Consider the following 24,815-nt stretch of genomic DNA (forward strand, 5'->3'; position numbering starts at 1 on the left):
GGGGTTGGGATGCCCTGCACTTCTGCAGCTGGGCATCTAAAGGGAGAAGATTTTTGGAGCATCCATCTTGCTCACGTGAATGTTCTTACAGTCACAGGGAGAGGAATGTTCATGTCCAAGAACCCATGTAGAGGCCTTGTACTCTGAGGGCCGCTGGGGGGTCCAGAATGCCCATCACTGAGCTTGTCCCTCTTTCTGGGGAAGAGAGGGCCATAGCCCTGGAGAGATGCTTGCAGTGGCATAGAAATGGGCCAGGGTTCCAAACCCATTGCGAGGGTGAATGCTTCCTCCTCCCTCCTCCTCCTATTCCACACGCCTTTAGATTGGCTTATGGATGTCTTAAAGCATGGTCCATCCCCCAGGGTGTTTGAATTTTATTAGGAGAACTTTGAAAGGATTTTAACCAAAAGGAGAGAGAGAACAAGGGAGGAAGGAGAATGAGAGTGCAAGACGGAGGGGACAGACTGGGCCCAGTCATTGCCCCTGCTTCCGTCCCCTGTGAGGAGGTGAATCCATGAAGGACAGCAGTCGTCTGCACCAGCACATGGCTTTTCCTCATGGGATCTGACTTGACCTGTACAGTGTCCCTCAGCAGGGCCCAGGCTGCACCGCAGTGTGAAGCCTGTGAATGAGATGCCAAGTAAGTGAGAGGCAGGACCAGAACTTGGGTCCAGGGCTCTGCACATCCTCCCACAGTGCCCCCCAGGAGGCATGGAACCAGCTGTTGTCTGGGCCTGCCACGACATGGAACCGTGGCCCAGGAGGCCCAGGGAGCCCTGATGACAGGCCTGGCACCCTTGCAGGTATCGATTACCGAGTGAAGACGGTGAATGTGGATGGCTCTCAGGTGGCCCTGCAGCTGTGGGACACGGCTGGGCAGGAGAGGTGAGGAGCTGTCCCTGAGGTGTGGGCTGTGGAGCAGGCCGCTCAGGCCTGACGGTGCCTCCCCGGGCAGGTACCGCTGCATCACCCAGCAGTTCTTCCGGAAGGCTGACGGCATCATCATCATGTACGACCTCACGGCCAAGGAGTCGTTCCTGTCAGTCCGGCAGTGGCTCAGCAGCGTGGAGGTGAGCTGAGCTGGCCCTTCTGGCAGCTGCGCACCTTCTGCCCTGCCCCTCTCCCCCTGGCTCTCACCTTCCTGGGCCTACACCGAGGTGGGTGTGTGTTTGCTTGTGCATGCAAGATCCTCATACCAGCTGAGGTATGGGGGTCAGGAGTGAGTACAGAGGCGCTGCCCCCGCCTTCCTGGAGAAACATAGATATCAGAGAGCTGTGGTCTGAGTGCTGGCTGAAACACAGGTTGAACTATGACCGTCACCGTCACCGTGAGGTATGAAGAGTGCGGAACTTAATCGGACCACGGTGTTTAGGAGGTGTGGAAAGGAGGCTGTAAGGGGTGCACCCCAATCCAGAGGGACTGTGGCTGCACAAGAGGAGGAAGAGAGGCCTGAGCTGGATGTTCTGTCTTGCCATGTGCCATGCACCACCTGGGACACTGCAGGGTGGAGAGAACCTCACCAGATATAGCTGTCCAATCTTGAACTCCCCAGCCTTAGAGCAGTGAGCCAGATGAGCCTGGTTCTTATAAACGAGTCAGCTTGTGGTATTCAGTTATGGCAACAGGCAGTGGACTGAGACCACATAGCACTTTATAGGTTACATATGATTTTTCATTAAATCTCGTGCCACCTCCTCTGGAATGGCCACTGCTATTTTATTCTACAGACAGAAGTTGGCTCACTCATATAACCTGGTCTTTCTCAGTTCCTATTGATGTTGTAAGTAATCTATTTTTTCTCTTTTTTATTGCTACATTTCAGATATACATAATGATAACATCCAACAAAGGGCATTTGTACCTGTATATGGTATATCTTGCTTCTTTTTTTCCCATTCCCCTACCTTCCCCTCAACCCCTCTTCTTCTCTTTATATACCAAAGAGGGGCCAGGGATTTAGCTCAGTGGTTTTGCTGCCTGCTGTGCAAGCTCAAGGACCCAAGTTCGATCCCCGGTACCCCCCCCAAAAAAAACCTTATTTACCAAAGCTTTGTTTCCATTTTCCCTTCTATTTTTTCCTTGTCCCTTCTTTCCTTTCCCCCTCCCCTCTCCCTTATTCCTCAATTGGATATATTCTTCCCATTTTCTAATATCAGTTGTACATTTTGTCCTTATTTACACTTTTGGTTTCTCACACCAGAGAAACCATGTGATATTTGAATGTGTGTGTCTGATTTATTTCACTTAAGAGTATGGTCTCAAGGTGCCTCCATTTAGTTAGAAATGTTTCAAGCTTATTCTTCTCCATGGCAGAGTAGTGCTCAATTGTGTTAAAAACAAAAAACCACATCTTCTTTATTCATTCATCTGATGGGCATTTGGACTGTTTCCAAGATTTAGCTATTACAAACTGTGCTGGTATAAACATGGGTGTGCATATATCTCTGTGGCATGATGGTGTTGATTCTTTCAGGAAGATAACAAGAACAAGAATAACTGGGTCAAATGGCACCTCTAGTTTTAGTTTTTGGCACTATTTTTGGTTCTGATCTTTATAATTTCCACCTTGTACAAGCTTTGGGCTTGATTGCTCCTCTTTTTCTAGAAGTTTAAGATTCAACATTAGGTTGTTTATTTGAGCTCGCTCTGTTTTTCTGATATGGGAATTCACTGCTATAAATTTCCCTCATAGGATTGCTTTCATTGTGTCCCATAAGTTCTGGTATGTTGTATTAGCATCATTATTTAATTGTAGAAATTATCTAATTTCTTGAACTAAATTTATGGTTACATAACAAATTCTAAAACAAAACAAAATTGTATACAGTAAACAAACCCTCAGTACCCTCAGATGAGAAAATTTATAAGGAGTTAGGAGGAAAAATAGAGAAATAAAAGAGGAAGAAGAAATTAGAAGCAAGGCTGGAGGAAGATTATGCAAACTTGTGGGAAACTGGTGAAGACAAGAGAGAAAGAGAGAAGGAAGAAATAAAAACAAGAACAAAACAACAACAACTTAAAAACTAGAAACCTTTTCCCCACTCATATAAAAACAAGAACAATCTAGAAAAATACAAAGAAAAAAGAAAATAAATGTCCACTGAAAGCATGTCTCTGCTGTCACTGGTAGACAAAGTGGTCAGACAGATTCCAGATCCATGTTGATTAATCCCAGCAAGACAGCTGTAGCTTTACAGTGAGGTAGTGGATAATCCCAGCAAGCCTGCGCCTTTAGTTTCACTGAAGTTCAGGCTGGTTTCTGGCTGTGAGGCTGGAATCTGATTTGTTCAGTCTCTATCACTCCTTGTGTCTCCTGATGGCCTGAACTTGGCTTCTTAGCCTCTTGCCATTTGGCAGCCTCACCCTGACACTGGGAGCCACTAGGTGGAGCCGTCAGTCAGTTGCTCTGAGTTCCAAGCCCAGTTGGGCCCTCTCCAAGATGGCTACTGGCCCTCTACTGGGGAATTCTGAACCTAAAAACACCAGCTACTGCAGTCCGCTGAGTCCACTGCTCTGTTTCACTGGTGCGTTTCTTCATGGAGGCCTCTGGAGTTGCCAGCAGTCACTATGCATCTGCAGGTTCGAGATGCCCCTCCCACACAGTGAGTCATGGCTTAGGGAGAAATCGCAGCTTGCCACTTCCTTCTTTTACATTTAGGCCTCTCCACTTTCCCCGTGGGCTTCAATTTGCACTGCTGATCCTTCCTGGGTCCCAGGGACCCATTTCTCTCCTTCTCTTCTCCCTCACATTGCTATATTCCAGTGTCTGGACACCAAATCTTAGAGAGGCTGTTTCTCTACTGCTCATCCCTCCTCCATGGGTTACTCAGAAATTTACTTAATGCAAATCATTCCTCAAAATTACTGTGCATAAAACCCTTACAACTCTAAAACTGTAAGTTTTGAAATATAGCAGATTATCTATGCACGAGACTAATAAGGGTAGCAAATGGTATGGATAAATGTGGAAATTCCTCTTTATGCTTTGCAGTTTATGGCATGATTTTCTTTCCCTTCCCTACTCTGTCATCCCCTCCTCCTCACCCTCCTGGTTTCCTTTTTCTTCCTTCTTGTTGGCAGCACCAGGAGAGGCACTGGGGATGCCCTTAGCCCACAGTCTTCACGCTGTTATCCCTGGATCCTTGGAAGCAGGAATATATTCCCCAAGAGTGGGGCAGGGAAAGTCTAAGGACCCCAGTTCTAGGGGCTCATCTCTTTTTGTCATTAGATCTGCTTGGCTTCTTTCAGTTGTGCATATTGAGGGTACAGGTACAGTTTTACTAGGCAAAAGTGTTTCCCTGTGAAAATTACCAATTTAGTACAATCTAGCACACCAATTTCATCTAAAATGAAGAAATTAGGACTAACTTTTCCAAGGCCACCCATTCTTTTCCTAGCCATAGACATTTAATTGTCTCCCATTCTAAATTGTGATATATATTGGAACTGGGTTGAGGCAGTCCAGAAATAATGGAGGTAGATGGAAACAAATTTGTAGAACTATGCTCTCTGGTATCATTAGGAGTATAGTTTCTAGGTCTCCTGTTTGCACAGCAGATCTGGGATCAAGAGAGATAGAGCATCAGATTGGACTTGATGGTAGAGGTGAAGAAATCTCAGATTTCACTGCAGCTTGGAATATAAGTCCAGTCACTACAAACAACTGTTACTAAGCATTGGATGTCTGCCTGTTCCTTCAGGGAATGAGACTGACAGCACCATCAGCATGTGGTTGGGAAGATGCCCATGGAAGCCTTGGAGCACCCAGAGGGGTCAATCCATACATGCCTAACTCAGAATAATCTGTGTATTAGTCAGCATTTCCTTACTGGCACCAAGTACCTGACATACACAACTTGAAGGCTCATGGTTTTGGAGGGTTCAGTCCATGGGAGGCTGGCTCCAAGGCAGAAGCAGAATGATGGAAGGGTGTGGCAGAAGAAAGCTGCTTAACCCATGGCAGCCAGGAAGCAGAGAGAGCAGGAGGGACCAGGGAGAGGAGAGGGCTGATAACAAGATATACCCTTCAAAGTCGCATCCTCAGTGACCTGCTTCCTACTAACAGTCCATTTGTCTATGAACTCATCGTGATCAATCCACTGATGAGGTTAGTACCTTCTGCATTAGGGATCAATTGGGAACTTCAGGGGACACTTCATATTTCAACAGAAACACTAAGTGTAGATAATTTGTAGTTTGAGTTTTTCTTATTGTAAATTTGTAGCAGAAGGTATAAACTCTCAAACAATGTTTCTGACCTTGGATAAACATGAGAATTACCTGAATAAGATTGATGTCAATTAGACCCTCTCTCCCAATTAGAAGATTCAGGGCCTAGAAAAAAAGTTAAATTTCCTCAGGTGTTTTTGATTCTCAGCCACCATAGTTTCTACCCCAATTAAGGGTTTCTCAAACTCCCATATACCTGGAGGTCTCTTGGAGCTTTGTCTAAATGTGGATTGATTCAACAGATCTGGAGTGGGGGCCAAGGTTTCGCATTTCTAACAAATCCTCAGGGGAGGCCCATGCTACTCACCCAAGGACCATCCTATGAGTAGCAAGGCTGAGTCATTCTGAAAGACATCCAGGACCCCTTGCCAGGAACTTGCTGAGCTTGCCCCACATGCCCAGCACTCACCAGGTGCTTTGGGGGACCCGGTTAAAGGACTGGGAAATGGATTCAGCTCAGTGGGATGGTGTTTCCAGAATAAGTTCGGGAGCTGCATCAGATGGCGCATGTGTGTTGAGGTGTGGAACAGAGGCATCAGGAATGCAATTATTCTCTTGATTCTTGAAAAGCTAAGTCAGTCTACCTTGGCAACCAGCAATCAGAGGTGTCAGGTGATATATTAAAACTTGACATCTAATTTGATCTTAGGGGAACTGAAAATAATAAGTACTTTATATTTGTGGAGCACCTTATTTTTCCAAAGAGTTCCAAGCACTTTACCAACTCCCTCGCCTGGGAAGGAGGGTGAAAGGGAAGCTTTAATAATAGTCTTCATGGTTCTGAAGCCTTATTATTAACTGAATGGTGGCCAGCTGTTCTCAGTGCCCCTTTTTTCCTCAACCTGAAAAACAGCACTAGAAAAAAGGGCTGAAATTGCCATACATGGGAGAGACTCTTGGATGAGGTTATGGGGGTGGGGACAGATGCTGGGGGAGGCAGTGAAGTCCCCTGGAAAGGAAGTTCTCACCATGCCAACTCAGCCATTTCCTGCCCACTGAACTTTGGCTAATCATACTAGGAGCAAGTGGAGCAAACACTTAAAGGCTCCTTCTGGAACTGGACTCTCTCAGGGGGCCTGGATAGAGCAGGAGTGTGTGAATGAGGAGACCCTTGAAGGTCCCTCCAGCTCAAAGGGAACCAAGGTCATTCCATGCAAGAGGCCACCTGCAGTGTTTGTCCTTAGTTACTGCGGCCAAATTTATAATACAAGGAATGCTACTTACGGAGGAAAGTTAACTTCACTCACGGTATAGGAGAATCAAGGGCACAGGAGCCCTCTTGGCTGTGCTACAGTATGGCAGATCCCACCCTGGAAGAAGGACATGTGAGGACGAGATCACAGCACCGAACCAGAAGCTGCCGAGATGGGAGGGGCTGGCTTACTCTCCCCCAAAAAATAAGCCAGGTCCCAGGAGAACCACCTTAATCCTTCTGAAGGAAACTCCCAATAACCTATGGGCCTCCCCTAGCCTCCCCTTGTGGAGGTTGCATCTCTCAACATCACCATGTTGAGAACCAGGCCAACCCTTGGGGAACAGACTCAACTCCAATCATCACATTTGCCCTGTCTGATGGGTGGGAGGGTCCTGCCCTCGGGCCTGGTCTACCCACGCCTGCCCAGTCCTCGTGCCACATCACCAGCTTCACTGCCAGGCCTTCTGCAGAAGAGCACACCTGTGCTGAGCCTCTGTGTGCTAACAGGAAGTCAGAGCGGTCAGTCATCCTACCAGCGCTGCACCCCACCCACTTCTCCTCACCACTGGCTAGAGCTGGTCTGGCCATTCCCCTTTGGAGAAGAAACTGGCCAGGCTCTGGGAGCCCCACACTGAGACCATGACACAAACAGACATCTGAAGACTTGGGGCCCTATGTCAGGCACAGATAATAGAATGGTCCCAAGCCTATATAGACTTGTATTTCCCCCGAATCCAGGTTGTTGGCCCTGAGGTCTGCAGTCCTGGATGTTGAAGTTCTCATTTCGATCTTTTGTGTCCTTCTGATAGCACTGTATCATTAGGCCTACAAGCCAAGGGACCAGAATACAACAAGATGGTCAAGCCACACAGACCAGTCTCTGAGCTGGAGGAAAAACTGGAGATTAATTTTATGTGAACCCTTTTCACTAGGTGAGAAAACTGAGCTCCATGGAGAGGAAGTGGCCTGTCCAAAGGTGCCCACCACTGGTCAGCAGCATGGCCAGAGCTGGAATCCAGGGCTCTGCCTCTGCCCTGTGCTTCTGTCCTGCCACATGGCCCATGGCTGAAATCTCCTGCTGAGAAACAGGTGTCATTTTCTCTTCAGTCCTTCTTGCTTTAGTCTCAAAGCTGAGCAGCTCAAGGGGCTCTGGCCCACTCGCCCCCTCCCCTCCCCGTGCTGCTAGCTAAATCTCATTCTGTGATCTTTGTCCTTGGTGACAATGTACAGCACAAAGCAAAAAATAGCAGCTTGATTTTTTTCCCACGTTCCAAGTTGAGCTTGAAGTGCTGGCACTTTGAAACACACTGCACAAATAAATCTTGTTTTGACTCATAGTCCAGGGGGTGGATAAATATGGAAACCCCCAAGATATAATTTTGCAGTCATTTTTTTCTTAGCATAACGGCATGCTTTAATATGCTGAGAAAATTTTTGTTCTCGCTCCAGAGAAATAGCAGCACTATCTCAGCTAAGTGCTTTTTCATGCCTCTCAGCAAATAGATATTAACACACACGCACACACACACACACACACACACCCTACAACTAACCCAGCCTAACAGCTGCACTTCCTGAGCTGAATGCCAATCGCCAGCTCTAAGCTGACAGCTCTAGTTATTTAAAGTCAGAGATGGGTAATCTTTAGAATTTCAATAACTCTGACTTCCAACAAGCTCAAGTTCAGGAAAAGGCAACTAAGATGATAGAAGGTGTAGGGAGGGTTCTCTGTCAAAAGGTCCCAGAAGAGAAAACAGCTCTAGAAGCCTGCTTTAAGCTCAGGAGTTAGGGAACTGGAGAAGAGCAATCAGATGAGTCTCGTGGACAGATGGTCGCAGAGCCAGAGCACCCACGTCTGGTAAGAAGTGGTCGCATGTTGTTCCGGTCCATCACACCCCTGGGATGCTCACCTATGACAATAACCTGTACCAGTATTAACAGTGGATCTGAGGCTTGTACTCTTAAAAGGAAGTGCCATACGTGCGGTGTGGCTTGGTGGTGGAGCACCTGCCTTGCGTGCAAGAGGCCATGGTGCCATCTGCAGCACTGCATAAAGAGGGGACGTGTGTGTCACCTAGTGGGCTGTCAGGAACCTCCTCTGCCAGGTGGACGAGACCTAGTAATGGAAGGGGAAGGTGTAAGTTCAGGCAGACTGTTCAAGACTTTCAGAGTTGGAGGGATCCCTGGGACCCTCACGCCTATGTAGCCCATCTCTCTGCCCCATGCCAGGGGCTGGCCTTGGGCCAGGGTGCTGATGACCAGCTTCCTGTGACAGGAAGCACATCCTCTGGCCTTATGTGTGTTCTCTTTCATTTTTGCCATCTTTTGGAAACAGGCCTCATTCTTCTTTGTCCATGGCAGGCCAGCCCCACAGAGAGGAAGCGCATTGCCTGGAGTGGTCGTGCAGGACAGGAACTACACAAAAACAGAAATCTTAGTTCATGCCAGGTGCTTTGCTTTCTCCTGCTCTATTTTATTTTTATATCTAGGAATGACTTTTAAAAGAAAGTCAAAGGCTGCCCCTTTTCCTGAAAGGCGGTGCTGCTGCTGCGAGGTGCAGGCCCTGATGGTGGACTGTGCCGCAAGCCCCACCCATCCCTTTCAGCTCTCAGAATCTGCCGTCCCCTTCGCAGGGAGGAAGCACAGCCATTGCCCCTTCCAAGTGACAACAAAATCTGGTCAAAATTCTATCCTGAGATTTCGAGTCTGATGCTCATATTTTCAGAGTTTCCATATCAAGAAATCCCACAAGCCTTAGTCATTTCTCACACATCAGTGTACAAATATATCTTCCTCATGTGCTCTAAACAGCAAGCCTTTGGCCTAGTTCCCTGCTTCCTCCTCTTTTCTTCCTTTTCTGTGAAAAACTCTTTGCACAAGTATCCAGTCACTTCAGAGAATGGGAAGACACCCATTAGCTAATGCTCTGGCCAATAGGGAGCCGCAGCGGTGGGGTTTTTACCTGCCGTCTGCTTTCCACCTTAACTGAAGTGCGTGTTATTTAATCTGTTGTCAGGAGGCCCGAGTGCACTGTAAGATCTTGTAGGGCTTCAAGTCATCCTTAAGAACATTAGTTACCATCTTAGCAAGGGATGCCGTTTTTAGAGAGCTCTGTTTAGTAAGATGCTAGGTAGCAGTGAGTCCATAAGAGATAGGAATCCAGATGAAAAGGCTGGGGAATTGTGGACCTGTATGCTGATGGGCCTCATAGCTTAATGGTTTGTTGTTGAATGTTCTTTTGAGTTCTCTGAACCTAATATTTTCGTTTAGTAGTTGAGAATTTTTTTCTACTACTGAATTGCAATAAAAATGAATGTACAGATTAAGGAAATATTGAGGTTTTAATTAAAATAGGTGTTCCTGTCAGGTGGACTTTAGACATTCATCTGAAGTGCTGAGGTAAAGTAGCTAAAGTATTGGTAAACTAACTGCTGTAGGTTCCGGTATTCCACAGCCTTTCTATTTAGTAAAACATGTAGCTACAATGAATAACTACTAGTTACCAAATTATGATTAAGAGCCCCTAATTAAATATTTCACAAAGTAAAAAGAACAGGCTTCCTCAATGTGACCATTACCATATTTACACGCTGAATAGCTGCCATCCTGGACCCTCTGTTCCCCTCCAGGAGAGGCACCCGCTGTGGCCCCTTTCTGGAAAGGGGCGGAGACTGCAGGACACGCCCCTGGCCGGTGCGTCCCAGCGTCCCAGCAGAGCAGGAGTAAACAGAACCCAGGCCATGAGGGAGCCTGTGGCCCCTGACCCAGCCAGGGCGGTGGCTGCGGCCTCCTGGGTCTCCAGAGTGGCGCCCCGCGGCCCGGTCTGCGGCGCCCCCTCCAGCCAGGCCCTCCACAGCCCGTTGTGGAGGTCTGTGAGCGCCACATGGCGAGCCAGCCTGGATCCAGCCCTCGGGGAGCCCATGTGCCAGTACGAGGCTCTGAGAGACCACTCTGACCCAAGCATTCTGCAGAGGAGCTCCAGACCAGGCTGGTTTCCTTTGGTTCATTCCCAGCATGGTCACTGCGGACGCCGCAGGAGGCACTGTGAGCCCTAGAAGAGAACTCAGTGTCCATCAGTGTCCATTGTCCCCCCACTGTCCACCCCAGAACACCTGGGCACTGCCAATTCCATCCAAGAATGAGGCAGATTGCAGACCGGGACGGGGAGGCAGCCAGAGCCCTCTGGCACCATGCGGAAGTGCGTCTCTCAGAGGGACGGCTCTCCCCACTGTGTGCCAGCAGGGCGCTCGCAAACCAGACCTTACCACTGCAGCCTGGTGTTGTGCCTGCCCTCTGGGCTGTCCCCGTGGAGGATTCCTCAGCTGGCACACTATCTGTTCTGCAGGAGGCTGTAGGAGACCACGTTCCTGTTCTGCTGCTGGGAAATAAACTTGACAATGAGAAGGAGCGGGAAGTCCCCCAGGGCCTGGGGGAGCAGCTGGCCAAGGTAAGCTCCAGCCTTTCTTTCTGTCTGGACGTGGGAACCCCGGCAGCCCTGGCTCCTGTGCATGAAGAATGCCACAGGTCACACGAGCGCACTGGCTGGGAACCACGAGGTGCGGGGAATACCCTAAACTTTGTGTCTTGGGCGGGGGGAGTATTTACTCTAACACAGTAAGAGGTTATGTATTTCAGCTTTTGATTTTTGCATTTGATTACATCCAAGAATGAAAAACTCAGTACCCACAGGGCCACTATGCTAGAGAATCATTGTTTCCACCAAGACAGTGCTTTGCAGGTGTGAACTCAAGATAAACTCAGGGGAGGCTCTGGAAAGCCTGCCATTGAAATAAGCAGGCGCCTCTGGCCAAGAGCAGAGCAGTAGGGCTTTGCAGAAAACAGGCAATGAGACGAGGCTTGCCTTGGGCTTCTCTTCCACCGGACTGTGTCTGGGAGGGCGGGTGCTCACCAGCCCTGTAGTTCTGCAGCTCTCGCTGCATTCACCCTACACAGGAAGCTGGGCTCATCGGTCCCAGAAGAGGTCACAGATGGTGAGTTTCAAGGAGAAAGGATGAAGGGGGCCTGCCTGCCAGGTGTCTGCGGAAGGTCGCGGGGGGGGGGGGTCTGCAGTCCAAGACCCAAATACCCCGAAGGGTGAATGGTTCTTGTACATATCATTCAGCAGGAAAGTTTGACCAGAACTGACAGAAGGCTGTGTGGTCTTACCGACATTCTGAGTAAATATTCAAGTGTCACTGAAGAAGCATGAATGTGTTCCATTATAGGGGGTCGCTCCAGACCCTCTGAGGGTATTGCATGATACATAGTACATAACACGTGTGTTGCCTTTCTACATTTCAAAAAATTCTGACTCCCAAAAGACATGTAGATCCAAAGATTTAGCTGAGGAAATGTAGACCTATGCTATCATTATTATCCCACCTTCTTTTCTTTGGTTCTATTTTCAGTCCATGAGAAGAGCACTGAGATGTAGCTGAGTGACTCACTTGGTTGGTCACACAGCTCACCAGCAGTGGGAGCAGCTCTGTGTCTCACTGTGGGTCCTGTGCCCTCCTGCCCCTAGCCGCCTGGGAAGTCTCTGACAGACTGACCCTGAGCGTGCACATCGGGAGGCAAAGGGGCAGAGGTGGGTGGGGCCGTGGCTGTGCATGGGGACAGCTGGATTGCAAGCCAGGGTTTGAGCCACAACCGCTGAAGTACCTCGCTCAGCTGGCCCCGTCCCCACCCGAGGAAAGAGCATCTCAGAGCAGGGGCCAGTGCCATCAGCACTGCTGTTGTAGAGCGAGCAGTGTGTTGAGGGAGGTAATAAATGCACCTCCAAGAGCCTCGGCCATGGGCCTATGCACAGCCTCCACCTGAGAGGGAGGGCAGGTGTGCTGTGCGCCAGCGCTGAGCCCAGGCAGCTGGGTGCCTCGTTAACTGGCGTGAAGGAGAGTCCAACTGGAGGGCTTCGGCATCTGCCAGGCCCAGGGAAGCCCAGTGTCCCGGGCAGAGCTCAGCACTGCACACCCTGCCATGCAGTCACTGTGGGACCCTGACTGGGGGTCAGCCACATGGGGCACTAGCCTGGTTCCATCTGGGAAGTGGGAAGAATACGCCTGCGCTGGTCTTTGCATCCCGCCGTGGTCCCAAGGCTGCCGAGATGGAAAGGAGTGTGTGCGTTCCTGCAAGGGAGAGGGGCCAGTGTGGGCCGGTCAGGCTGTGCAGGGCGTTTCACAATCGCAGCTCACCTGGGGATGCTCACAGACAGCAGCAGACAGGGAGCTGAGGAGCCAGAAACCAGCTGGGGCCCGGGTAAGGACAGGCTGAGGAGTTCAAGGGTCTGCGAGAGGAGATGAGGGCTTAGGAAGAGGTGGTCAGGGCACCCCCAGCTGCCTCTAGCTCCCCAACACCCTCCTCCTAGCTCCTGTTCTCTGATTCTAGGAGCACGATCTGATCTTCTATGAGTGCAGCGCCTGTTCTGGTCACAACACCATAGAGTCCCTGCTCCACCTAGCCAGGTAAGGAGGCACGTGCAGAAGGCCAGGGGATGAGCTGAGCCCAGCTGAGGGCTGGAGGGTGCAGTGGATGCGCTGTGCCCCCTCTGCCCAGACTGGACTGCTGGGCCCGCTGCCTATCTGCCCAGCACTCTGAATCCAGGCCAGCGGCCCAGGCCTCTGTGTGGGATTTCAGCCATCAGAGGCACCCTCCTGCATGGCAGGAGATACGGGAGCTCCCTCCTCTCTGAGTCTTATAGGTGACTTTGTGCAGGGGCCCCGGGAAAGGTGCTCTGAGGTCCCTCAACACTATCGAGGATCTTAGCAGGGATTCGCAGGCAGCCAGCTGGGAACAGGCGTGGTTCTTCCTGAGAAGGGGGAGCAGCCAGAAAGGGTGGGGCTAGGACGGAGGGCCAGTGAGAGGTCCCCCCAGTTGTGATGCTGGAAGAGCTGGTCACACAGAAGGACTCGTTTCTTAAGACCCTGTCTAACCAAAAATGCAGAAAGGAGAACAGTCGTGTGCAGTGGAGAGGTCAGGCTCAGGGGAAAGGCCTAGGCTTCTCTCTCGCACAGACTCAGAGAGCTGCTGGTCCTGTCGGAACACCATGCTGACCTTTCCTGCCCGATCAGGTGCGTGTGCAGATCAGAGGGGAGGCATATGCTGAAGTGCTATGGAAACATAAAGGAGGATAAGGCACTTACCACTGTTTTAAATCCCTCACCTCCTACATTTAATCTGAGTCCGTGGGCAAGTGGCTCAGCCCTTCTGTGAAGTTAGCAATGAATAAGCCAGTGTCACGAGCCTGTGTGTCAGAAACGGGGTAGAACGTGGGACACGGGCAGAGCCTCTCTGCTCCAGCCGCTCACTGGTGAGGGACAAAGCCAGAAGCGTGCCCTGTGATGGTGAATGCTGGGCCTCGAGGGGCAGAGGCCAGAGTGCAGTCAGGCCCTGTGTCAGCACCTTGTTGAGGAGTCTCGGTGGAGGTGGACTAAGCTCTGGCGTAGTTAGTCCCACCCTGCATTGCCTGGGGAGAGGCTCAGCACTGCTCACACTCCGTCAGTGCTGTCTGCATCCCGAGGGTGGCCTGTCCCCAGGGGCCCGGCTCCTGAGCCTGGAAGATTCTCCACACTGACAAGGGCCTTCCCCTCTCCCAGGTTCCTCAAGGAACAGGAAGACACGGTGAGGGAGGACACCATTCAGGTGGGCCGTCCCACCAAGAAGAAACCCTGCTGCGGATGACGGGGGGCCTCTGAGGACTGGCTGTAGGGCAGCGTGGGCCTGCAGATGGGCTCCGTGCTGCAGCCGCGCCAAGTCCTGCCCAGACTCTGTCTTTGTTGGTGATTCGCCTCCTCCAGGAGGGACGTCATTGGGTCGGCAGTGCGGCTCCCATGCATCTCTCCTGGACCCCAAGTGCCCATTCCCTTGTCCCCTCCAGCTTGGTTTCCTGGGGGAAAGAAACAGATGGGCTTTTCCAGAAAAGCTGTCATGTGCCTTCTCCACCTTCCTCCTCCCTGGGCCCTTAGGAGCCTCTGTGCTGCGGTTGCCATGGCAACTGTGGGGCACCACCTTGCTCCTTCCTGGAGGCCGAAGATGCACCACTCGGGTGAAGCCAGAGCTGCTCTTCTTGCTTTGACCCCTGCTCTCTACTCTTGGCACACACTCTGTGGATCTTGAGAGACCCGAGTTGTGGAAAGCAGTGCATCTCTGCCTAGGGGCTCTGCCCCCCATCCCAGCCTCAGGGCAGTCTTCTGATGGTCACTGGGCCCACAGGTTCCCCCTCTGGGTCTCTAGAGCTGAGCCTCCCAGAGAACCCACAGCCTTTCCTGCCCATCTGCAGTGACCACCCTGACTCCAAGGCAAGCCATGTCTGGAGCTAGGGAGTCAGCTTTCTTCCTAACTCTGACTAAGAGATGGAAAGAAAACAAGAGTAGAAACCATCTGCTGCTAAGGGAGCGGCATCTCTAGAGGGTATAAGGAAGGTACAGACAGCTGTGTAAAGCCATGTTTCAAACGTGCCTCAGAATAGCTCTGGAAGGATCACGCGTGATGATTACGGTGGACTGATACGCAGGCAGTGTGGCCCAGCATGAGGGCCTCAGTTACCGACTGCATTTTCCTCTATTTTTCTTTCTCCAGGATGGTGTACTTTTCTCTAATGTGGCTGTAAGTTGGCATTTTGGTGGTGTTTGAGAAGGGACTAGAGTGTAGCTGCTGGCTTTGTCACAGGCTGCTGGAAGGGAGGGAAAGGCCTGGGTCGCCATGAGATTCCTTCCACTGGGGAGCTTTCTCAGGCACTGGCATTCTCCAGGGATCACGGGAGGGCATCGGGTGCAGCAAGTGCGTTCGTTGTCCTGGGCAGGAGGTCGGATGGAAAGATCACAAGACCTCTGCCAATTGCAAGTCCAGGACTGCAGGCCCAGGTGCCCCCCAGAAGGTGGGTGGTCCAGACCCCAGTGTGGTGCACACTGAGGGAAGACGGCAGGAAGTGTCCCAGGGTCAAGCCCCCAGTAGCTGGCCAAAGACATCCCACACGCGGGAGTCCCAAGGGTCTACCCCCCCTCCTCCCAGACCCAAAAGAGTCGCCTTGGTGGGTCACTGAGCCAGAGGCGACCTCCTTTTTGCAAATCTCTCCCCCTAGTCTCCCCCTGACACTTGCAGAGGGCACGAGTGTCTGGAGGTCTGGAGGTGCTCCCTCCAGGGCCCTGCCTCACCACCACAGCAGGCGGTGGGCTATTTGAAGCTCAGGAACTTCCTGCTCAGATGCTTATGGTGGCATATTCATTTTCCTTCATTGACTGACCCCAGATCCCTGTCCAAGTTTGGAGAGAACTTTCAAGAAGCTCCTGTCTTGAGGGAAGGGTGGTGGTGATGGCCTTAGAGGCTGGGCAGGCAGTGTGTGTGTGTGTGTGTGTGTGTGTGTAGGGTAAGTGGAGGACAGGGTGGTCAGAGAATAGATTGGCTCCTCTGCTGGCCAGACCCAGAGAAGGAACTGGTATTGGACTGGTATTGTGGGTAAGCAGACTCCACCTGAGGCTCCCTACGTCCGCAGATGACTTTATCTCCCATGCCTTGTCCCCACCCCAGGTTGCATTTTTCTCATTTATAAAAAGTGCCTTCAAGGGCTTGCAGGTAGGTGGGACAACCCTGCTGCCAGTCTTCTGGCATGGGGTCAATGCCACCACTCTTCCGAGGCCTGGCAGAGAAGGAGGGGTAGGAGGACCTCCACCAACCTTGACCAGGACGCACACAGCAGCTCAGACCTGAGGCCAACCTTGGTATTTACCTGTGCGCGGCCAACACTCTTGCCCCTAGCTGGCCCATACCCCTGCTCCCCCAGCATGGCTCCTTATGCCCTTTTCGGGGTCTGCTGCTGCCTTCAGCCCTGCGCTGCCAGTTCAAGACCTCCAGCACCAAATCAAAGCCTGGTGCTCTGCTCACATCTCGCATGGGTTTCCCTTCAGTCTTGTTAGGGTCTTCTGTTCCCCGTGACACCCCAGCTCTCCCTCTCCTGTTCTGTATTCTTGTCCTCTTCTTCAGTCTTGGGCTTCCTGCTCTCCCCCTGGGTCCACTCCAGGATACCTAGGTGCTCCATCACAAACGCCTGGAACCTGTGTTCTTATCCCAAGAAACCACTGTTCAGAAGGATGCTAGACTAATCTCAGCAGCGCTACTCTCACTAATGTGGCTCCAGGGCTGTATTTGTATGTTAACAAAGAACTCTGAGGGAGGCAAAACTAACCCAAGTGCACAAGTCCACAGGAGTGAAATATTAAGCACTAGAATGGTCATGGAGGTCACATATTTAAGACAGAGCTCTCTCCTCTCCTCTGTCAGAGACCTTTGTTTGCTTCATGCATTTAGGGACTCTTGCTGCATTGAAATACACTTGTAACTGTGAAGTCTTTGGGATGTCTTGGCCTTTTGTCATTAGGTAGTGTCCTCCTTTGTCTGTAGGAACAATTTTTGTTTTAATGCCCATTCTGTCTTGTATTACCAGAGCCACTTTTTCTGCTATTTCCATAGTGTATCTTTTATATTCTTTTAGTTCCAATCAATTTGTGACTTTGAAACTAAATTGAGTCTGTTTTAGACAGCATAGTTAGATCATTTTTTAAAACTTGTTTTTCCAATTTCTCTTTTAATTGGAATGCTTGATTTGTTTGCATGTAATACAATTGATAAAGTAGGATTTATGTCTGCTGTTTGGCTGTTTATTTTCTATACACCATCCTTATTCCTCTATTCTTACATTACTGTCTTCTTTTGTATTAAATAGATATTTCTAGTGAACCATTTTAATTCTCTTATTTTACTTACTGAACATGTTTTGCCTGTTTTCTTGGTGGTTGCCAGGATCACCATTAATATCTCAGGATCACCATTTAATATCTCAATTTACTAACAATCTGTGTGGATTAATAGCAACTTATTTTCAATAATATACAAAAATGTTCCTCCTGTATGATTTCATTCTTCTTCCCTTATGTTGTTATTGTCACAAATTACATCTTCACACATTCTGAGCCTATCAACACAGATTTGTAATTACTGTTTCATGCAGTCATCTTTTAACCATAGAGAACAAAGGAGTTTTAACAAAAAAATTATACTATCTTTTATGCTTGACCACACAATTCTTTAGCCATTGCTCTTTATGTCTGCATTTCAACTCCAATTATTACCTTGTGGCTTTTCATCTCAGCCTGAAGGACTGGCTCTTTTTATTATTTCTTTCAGGGCTGTCAGACAGTTACTTTTCTCATCATTGAGATACGATACCTGATATCCACAAGTTAAAGGAGGAAAGGTTTGTTTCACCTCACAGTTTGTGGAGGTTTCAGACCACAGCCAGCTGGCTCCAAGGCAGGGTGGCTTGACAGAGGGGGATCACAGAGAAGAAACAGTCCATGGCAGGGTAGGCAGAAAGCAGCAAACCAGTGAAGCAGTAAGCCTCCCTTTCCCTTTTATCCCATCCAGGCTACAAGCCTTTTGGGTGGCACTGCCCCACACCCACACCAAGGGTGGGGCTCCTCATGATCCACACCTAGAACTATGATAAGTCAATTAGTGGACTAATTCAGTACCACACATCCTTAATCTCAGTATCATGTGCCCATGAAAAGTCCCACCTATGAGCACATGAGACTTTGAGAGGACATCTAGATAAAATCCATAGCAAGGGCAGACCTGCTACAGATAAACTCTCTCAGTTTTTATATATGTGGGAATGTCTTAATTTATCTTACATTTCTCAAGAATATTTTTTGCTAGCTATAGTCTTTTTTGGTTGACCTCTCTTTCCAGCATTTTGACTATACATCCCAATGTTTCTGGCCTCCCTGGTTTCTGTCGTGAAATTAACTGTTAGTCTTATTGAGAGTCACTTGTATGTAATGGATTGCTTCTCTCTTTGTGCTTGGCTTTCAGCAGTTTGGTTTTGATGTTTCCAGCCACGGATCTCTTTTGCATTTATCCCACTTGGAGTGTGTTGAGCTTCTTGGGTGGGTAGATTAATAGTCTCATCAAGTTCAGGGAGATTTTTGTCATTATTTTTTCAAATATTCTCTCTACCATATTCTCTCTTTCCTTTCCTTTTGGGACTCTCATTATGCATTGTTGACATTCTTAATGGTGTCCTCCTGGCCTCTGAGGCTCTGCTCATTATTGTTACTCATTTTCCTTTGTGTTCCTCATCTGAGGCCAATGGGCCTACTTTCAAGTTCACTGATTCTTCTCTGGTCAAATATGAATTTTCTGTAAATATTAGTGAATTTTTCAATTCCATTATTTATTGTACCTTCAACTCCAGGATTTTCTAGGTTCTTCATTATAATTTTGTAGTCTTATTAATAGTCTATTTTTTGCAAGACTATTCTCATCCTTTCTTCTAGTTCTTTAAATATGGCTTCCTTCAAATCTTTGGATGTATTTAAAATACAGGTCTGTACTAGGTATTCAGCTGGCCAGTGCCTGCTTCCCTTCTTATACTCTACACAACACAGCTAGGAGTTGGTCTCCTTCCTTAGCTCCACCTCCAGCCTCCTCCCCAAATCTGTGGAGGTTTCAGTCCAAAACCGGCTGGCTCTGAGGCAGAATGGCACATGGTAGAGGGGCATCAGTTCATGGCAGCAGGAGACAGCAAAGCAACATGGGAAGGGGCCTCAACAGCATCTTTCTGCCCTTTTATTTTATGCAGACTACTTAGTGTGGGTAGCACTCACACCCTTAGTCCTAGTGCCCTTGAGCCTAGCACTGCACCATGAATCAGTCTCAGAAAAAGCACCATCTATGATGGCATGAGGCTTTGGCGGGACATCTAGACACAGCCATGACAGAGACTGAGATGCTTCTGGGTGGCCCAGTGAAGTTGAGGTGCCCAAGGAGGTGCTCAGCCCCTTGGGGAGGGGAGGCCAGACACCATTACACAGGGCTCCCAAGAATCCAGACATCCTGCACATGGGAAGGCTGCAAATTGGATCTGAAGCTTGAAAAGTAAAAGGCAGTTTACTCCTAAATAATGAAATTGTAGTACACCTGCAGGAAAAACCCAAGACCCAAGTGGCCTGTGCTGTTGGCTGGGACCAAACCCCAGCCTGGCATCAGGGACTCACCCATGGGGTCCCACCACCACTCCTCCTGGGAATGCAGAGGCTGCAGACTCCAGCCAGGCTCCCTCAGAACCCACAGGACTTGACCTTCCAGGTCATTCCCTCCCTCCTGAAGAGGCGTGGCTGACAGGACAGAAGTACCGTGTGAACTTCCCATTCCTTTTCCTACCTCTGTTGGTGTTTCTATTAATACACACATTAATCACCAGCAACAGCAATAACAAAGAACGATTCAGTGGAGCCAATTCAATCAAAGTGCCCTACTTAGAAGAACCCTGCTGGGAGGGTGGGGCCTGGGAGGCCATGCAAGGCAGTGCTTGGCAGAGGACCTGAAAGCCATGTGGAACTGAGGCACTCAGACAAGGTTGTGTCATTTATCATCCTGCACCCAGGCCTGAGTCAGGCCCAAGAGCTGACCCTTGTTCCAAGCTGGGACCTCATCGAGGCTTTGGCTCAGATTCAGAGGTGGTGTTTGCAGGACCTTGTCATCGCACCAGGAGGCTCTTCTTCCTACAAATAAGGACTCCTAGAACCAGTGTGGCTTGGGTTATCATAATGAATTATAGCTGGATCCATCTGACCTATAAAAATGAGTACTACCCATAAAAGACTGCCTATTAAGCAGAAATGGCAGAAGAACACAGACAGAGAGAATGGGACCATTTCTTTGGCTTGGAAACAAAAATTGAAATATGTGGCTGTGAGCTCAGAATGAATTTGGGAAACATGATTCTGTTGGTGGGATTCGCTGAGCAGGTGCAGCACTAGGTTAAGTACCTGGCATAGTCCTGGCCCCCCAGGTTGCTGTAATGGTGTGCACAGCACTGCTCTGTGGTTGCTAATCCCTGCACACTGCCCAGAGGGCTCTAACGAGTGTGGCTTCCTGTTTGGCTCAGGGCCTGGCGAGCATGTTTGCCTTATATGAGCAGTTGTGGCCGAGCACCATTTCTGGAGAAGAAGGCCCACCCCTGGGAGAACTGCTCCACTGGAGCCCAGGTCCCAGAGGCTGGAGCACTGTGCCCTGTGTCCTGGGCAGCCCCATGGGTTTGCTTCACTGGTTCAAATGAGGTGCTGCTTCTGGCTTCCAGAGCACCACACTGGGGAGCCTCCTGTCTCACCCCTCCCCGCAGCCTCCCAGCTGCTCCCAGTGGCAGTCATTACCCGCAGGCTGTTCAGCACTCAGTTGTCTTGGGCTCCCTGCCTCTGTGCAGAAGATGTTTCCTTGCCCATTTCTCTTTGTTCTTGGTGCGGGACTAGCTGTCTCTACCTCCCTGTGCCTCTCCCAAAAGCTTTCTCTGGCCCCTAAAGGCCTGCTCAGAATAAGGACCTGCATACAGGTTGTGTGGCTTTGGACAAAACCCAGACCCGGTGTCTGAGCCCAATTCCTCATCTATACAGGAGCACTCCCAACCTTACCCTCACTGCGGGGGACCTCAGAGAAGGAGCTGAGTTTACTGCAGGCACAGAACAAATGATAGCTATCAGTGCCTCATGTCTCCCCATGCAGGAGACCAAACTAAGCCTGGTAGGATAGAGAGAGAATCTACACTGCTCAGTAACAGAGAAGCTAGGGCCACAGGTACAAGCTCCTCCCGTTTCCCTGTGGAAGGAGAATAAGTAAAATTGCATTCCTTCAAGTTAGAGACTTTCATGCTTTCTTTTCACCATGACTTGAAGCGCATGTCACACAGGCCAGCAAAGCTCAAGTCTCCATTCTCGCATCTACAATATGGCACATGGCCTGATACAGAATAGACACTGAGTGGGTAGATGCACCAATTTACTGTCCAGTGAAGACATTAGGTCGTACATTCTTCACTGCCCCACCTTTACATATGCAGTTCATAGAAACTTCCACCTTGGGATGGTGAAGTTACGGAGACAGATGGTCGTGGGCATGGCTGGCTGCACATGGTGTCATGAATGCACTTGTAAGTTTGTAAATGGTTAAAGTTATAACATATGCATATTGTATTGCAATAAAAGGGAAATTCACACAAATATTCATGTTTTGTGAAAGAAGGAAAGATTGGTTCTCTTCCATCCCCAGCAATTAAGATGCTCCGAGCTGGCCTTGTGTTCTGTCCAGGTATGGGGGAGCTGGGAGGAGACAACCTGGCCTAGCCTGTAGCCTGGGAGCTGCAGGACACTTGGGGCAGCCAGCTCTGCTCTCTCTCCTGGCACTCCCTCTGCTCATCCCATCCATGCTCTTGGCAAGTTGGCCCCATGCCACTCCAAGCCCCTGTGGAACAGAATCTTCATGTCCTGAATGCCAACAGGAGTGCCACCCAGGCCCCAGAGCAGATATGAGTGTGTGGCAGGGAACCAAGTGATGAAAGTCTTTTGTTGTTCCTGCAATTCTGTCATTTTGACTGTGTCAAGAAATACATTAAGAAGTCCTCGGACATCCTGGCCTTGCAGAGATTTGCACTGTGATCATCTGTGGTGAAGAGAGGGAGGGAACCAGGGCTCTGCACAGGGAAGACTGACCAGCTCTGAGCTGGTGCTGAGAGGCTCGGGGAGCGGGGTCAGGACCAGGGGACACAGAACCTAGGACTGAAGTTTATCCCAGTGGACTTGGTCTCAGCAACTCTGAGCAGTGGGTCAGACTGCCTGCTGGGGGTGCGCTCCCCAACATGCTGCTTTAGGGAGGCCAGGGAGAAGGGACACCGTGAATTCCAAGGCCTCCATTGTGCTTCACCCGGCCCGAGCCCTGAGTGAGGCAGATGGAGGTGGGCCCTGCCCCACCAGCCCCCTCCTGCCCTCCTCCCCTGCCACTGCTGGGTCCCCATCTCAGGGTGCAGGCACCTGGCCTGCAGCCCTTGCCTGGAGAGCTTCGTGCCTCGAAGCTTCCCTGGTGCAGGCACAGGTGCTGAGTGCCCGCATCTCTATTGTGGCAAGTGAAATTACCAGCTTCACACTGCGGGCCTATATGAATCAGCCTTTCATGTCTGATGGATTTGAAAATCTGCTAGGAGTCAACATCCAAAACACAAACACAAACAAGGTGAGGCTGTATTTTCTCTCCTCAGTACCCTCCTTGGCCTCCCCCTGCCCCCACCCAGGCAGCTCTCATTCATGAGGCCCAGCCCCATCTCGGTGGCCCAGGAAGCTGGCAGCCAGCAACCCACGTCCCCAGCTCGTGGAGCCCCACCCAGCCACTCCTCACCTGGAAGACCAGCAGGGGTCTTCTGCATTCACTGTCGTGGCAGATGCAGCCAGGCTGATCTCTCTTGCCCTGCTCCGGAACCCAGGTCACCAAAGAGGATGGAGAGGGACTTGCCCGGGTGGAGCCCCGGAACAACCGTGTCCAGTGTCTCCATGCTGAGCCTCTTCGTGCCTGCGGAGGGTGTGCCCTGCATGGCTTTCCCACATGGCTTCCCCGCATGGGCACCTGAGTCTCACAGTGGCATCCCATCGTCCTTGCTCCCTGGGAGCCGCTTCCACTGGCCTAGCCCAGTTTTCTGCTGCTGTCAATCCGGGCGCACTCCCCCCAGGTCCCAGTCCCACTCACTGGACCAGGTCGCCTGTCACAGTGTCACTGCCCCGCCCACCCTCGAGCTGCAGCCATGTCTCAGCCCTAGTTCTCAGGCTCCAACACCTGTTCACATCACCGGTGGGGCTTTTCTCTATTTTATTGCTTTATTTTATTTTTATTTGTGTTATTTCTAACTGTTCTATTTATCTTATTATGTTTTAAATGGTGTCAGGCTCATCTCTGCTCCCTACAGTCAGAGGAGGGACCTGATTTTTTTTTTGGAGGGGCCTGATTTAATTAAAAGTTGGAAGAGCTCTTTCTCCTTATTATTTACATCACTGTTATCAGCAGCACCAGCAGGGGAGTGGCAGACAGTGAAGCATCTCACAAGGCTGCACACGTGTCCCTGGTCTCAGATCCGCCGCTTGTGCCCAGCTCTTTCCGTGCTTGGACTCTAAGGGGACTTCAGGACTTGCCTATGCTGTGCAGCAGGTGGCTAGCAAAGCAGGACAGTTCTGAGCCACCCTGCGCCTGCCAGGTCCTCCCCATGACCAGGCCCCAGTGAGGCCCCCTGGCTGCCCACATGCAGGGGAGCCCGAGTCATCCAGCCCATGGGTGCATGACACTCCTGTGCTGCAGCCACACAGCCCACCCTCCCAAGTGTGTCCTTGCCCCTTGGAGAGCAGATTTCTCAGAAGGAGGAGGCTGGGGAGTCCATACTGAAGGCCTCGAGTTGGCTTCGTGCTGTGTGGTCCACCACTTTGAGTTCTTTGCCCCTCCCCCCCCCTCCCCCGGGGTGGAGATCTGCAGCCCGGAGAGGATGACTGGAAGCTCACAGGGCACTTCACGGTGCTCTGGGACCATTTCCTCTTCAGAAACAAGGCCTCCACAGAGCAAGGCAAGCAGTGACGGCTGAGACTGCCTGGTCCAGGACCTCAGCTGTGAGCCGTGGCCTGCGCTCAGCCTGTCCTCCACTCCCATCGCTGGCCGTCCAGCAGCGGCCTTCCCCTCCTTCCAACACCTCCCAGGTCTTCTCCCCCGTGGAGCCACCAGAATCAAGTCCCTGAAAAACCCCTCCCTGGAGACACTATGTGTAGTGACACCTGAGGGGACCTAATCAGAGCAGACACAACTTCACCACCTGTTTGATGAGAGTCACCCCCACAAGCCTGCAGCCAGGATCCTTAATTCCATTTCCTCTCAGTTATTAAAATAATCTTCCAAGTTGGCCATGGTGACACACGTCTGTAATCCCTGCATTCGGGAGGCTGAGTGAGCCAGGAGGATTGCTGCGAGTTCCAAGCCAGCTTGGACTATATAGTGAGTTCAAGGCCAGCCTGGACTACATAGCAAGACCCTGACTCAAAACACAAAAAAACAAAAAATTATTTTCTGGTGATAGCCGTTTCTGCAGAGCCAAGATTAATAAATGCAGTCAGGGCCCAGAGAAGGCTTGGCTTGGCCATCCTCTTGCTCCTCTGGCCCCTGGCTGGGACCCTAGGAGGCCTTCTGCACCTGTGCACTGAGGTCCTCGCTCGGTGAGCCTTTGTCTCTCATTCTGCTCTCCATCCTCCCCCAGGAGAAATCCCGGCAGCTGTTCTCCTCCTCTGCTAACAAGTTGGGCACAAGATCAGAGTCATGAAATAAAAGCTGCAGAATCAGAAAATCACAGATTCCTCAAGCTGGGGATTATTTCAGGCTAATACATTCATCTCCTAAATGAGACATCTGATCCCAGAGACAGCAAGTGGACATCTCAGGGTCAAAGGGCGGGTTCCCCTCAGAGCAGGAGCGTGGGCACCAGACGGCGGCACCATGCAACAAGCCATCGCCTACTCATTGGGAAAATCTTTACCACCTTCCCAG

At 50.5% G+C, this 24,815-nt stretch overlaps 1 protein-coding gene across 1 annotated transcript in view; it reads left to right on the forward strand.

Moving 5' to 3' along the window:
• The window catches only part of Cracr2a (calcium release activated channel regulator 2A), a 77,324-nt gene extending 55,186 nt beyond the window's left edge, over window positions 1-22,138 (forward strand). Inside the window, exons 13-17 of the mRNA XM_087214205.1 lie at window positions 804-885; window positions 956-1,070; window positions 10,771-10,872; window positions 12,810-12,886; window positions 14,018-22,138. Coding sequence (XP_087070331.1) covers window positions 804-885; window positions 956-1,070; window positions 10,771-10,872; window positions 12,810-12,886; window positions 14,018-14,102 — 461 coding nt within the window. The 3' untranslated portion in view covers window positions 14,103-22,138. The remainder of the gene's footprint in view (window positions 1-803; window positions 886-955; window positions 1,071-10,770; window positions 10,873-12,809; window positions 12,887-14,017) is intronic.
• Window positions 22,139-24,815: the final 2,677 nt, after the last annotated feature.

This window comes from Heterocephalus glaber, unplaced genomic scaffold (assembly GCF_053883595.1).
Source record: "Heterocephalus glaber isolate CG9 unplaced genomic scaffold, H.glaber_assembly_v1.0 deba00001444, whole genome shotgun sequence".
Classification (NCBI taxonomy): Eukaryota; Metazoa; Chordata; class Mammalia; order Rodentia; family Bathyergidae; genus Heterocephalus; species Heterocephalus glaber.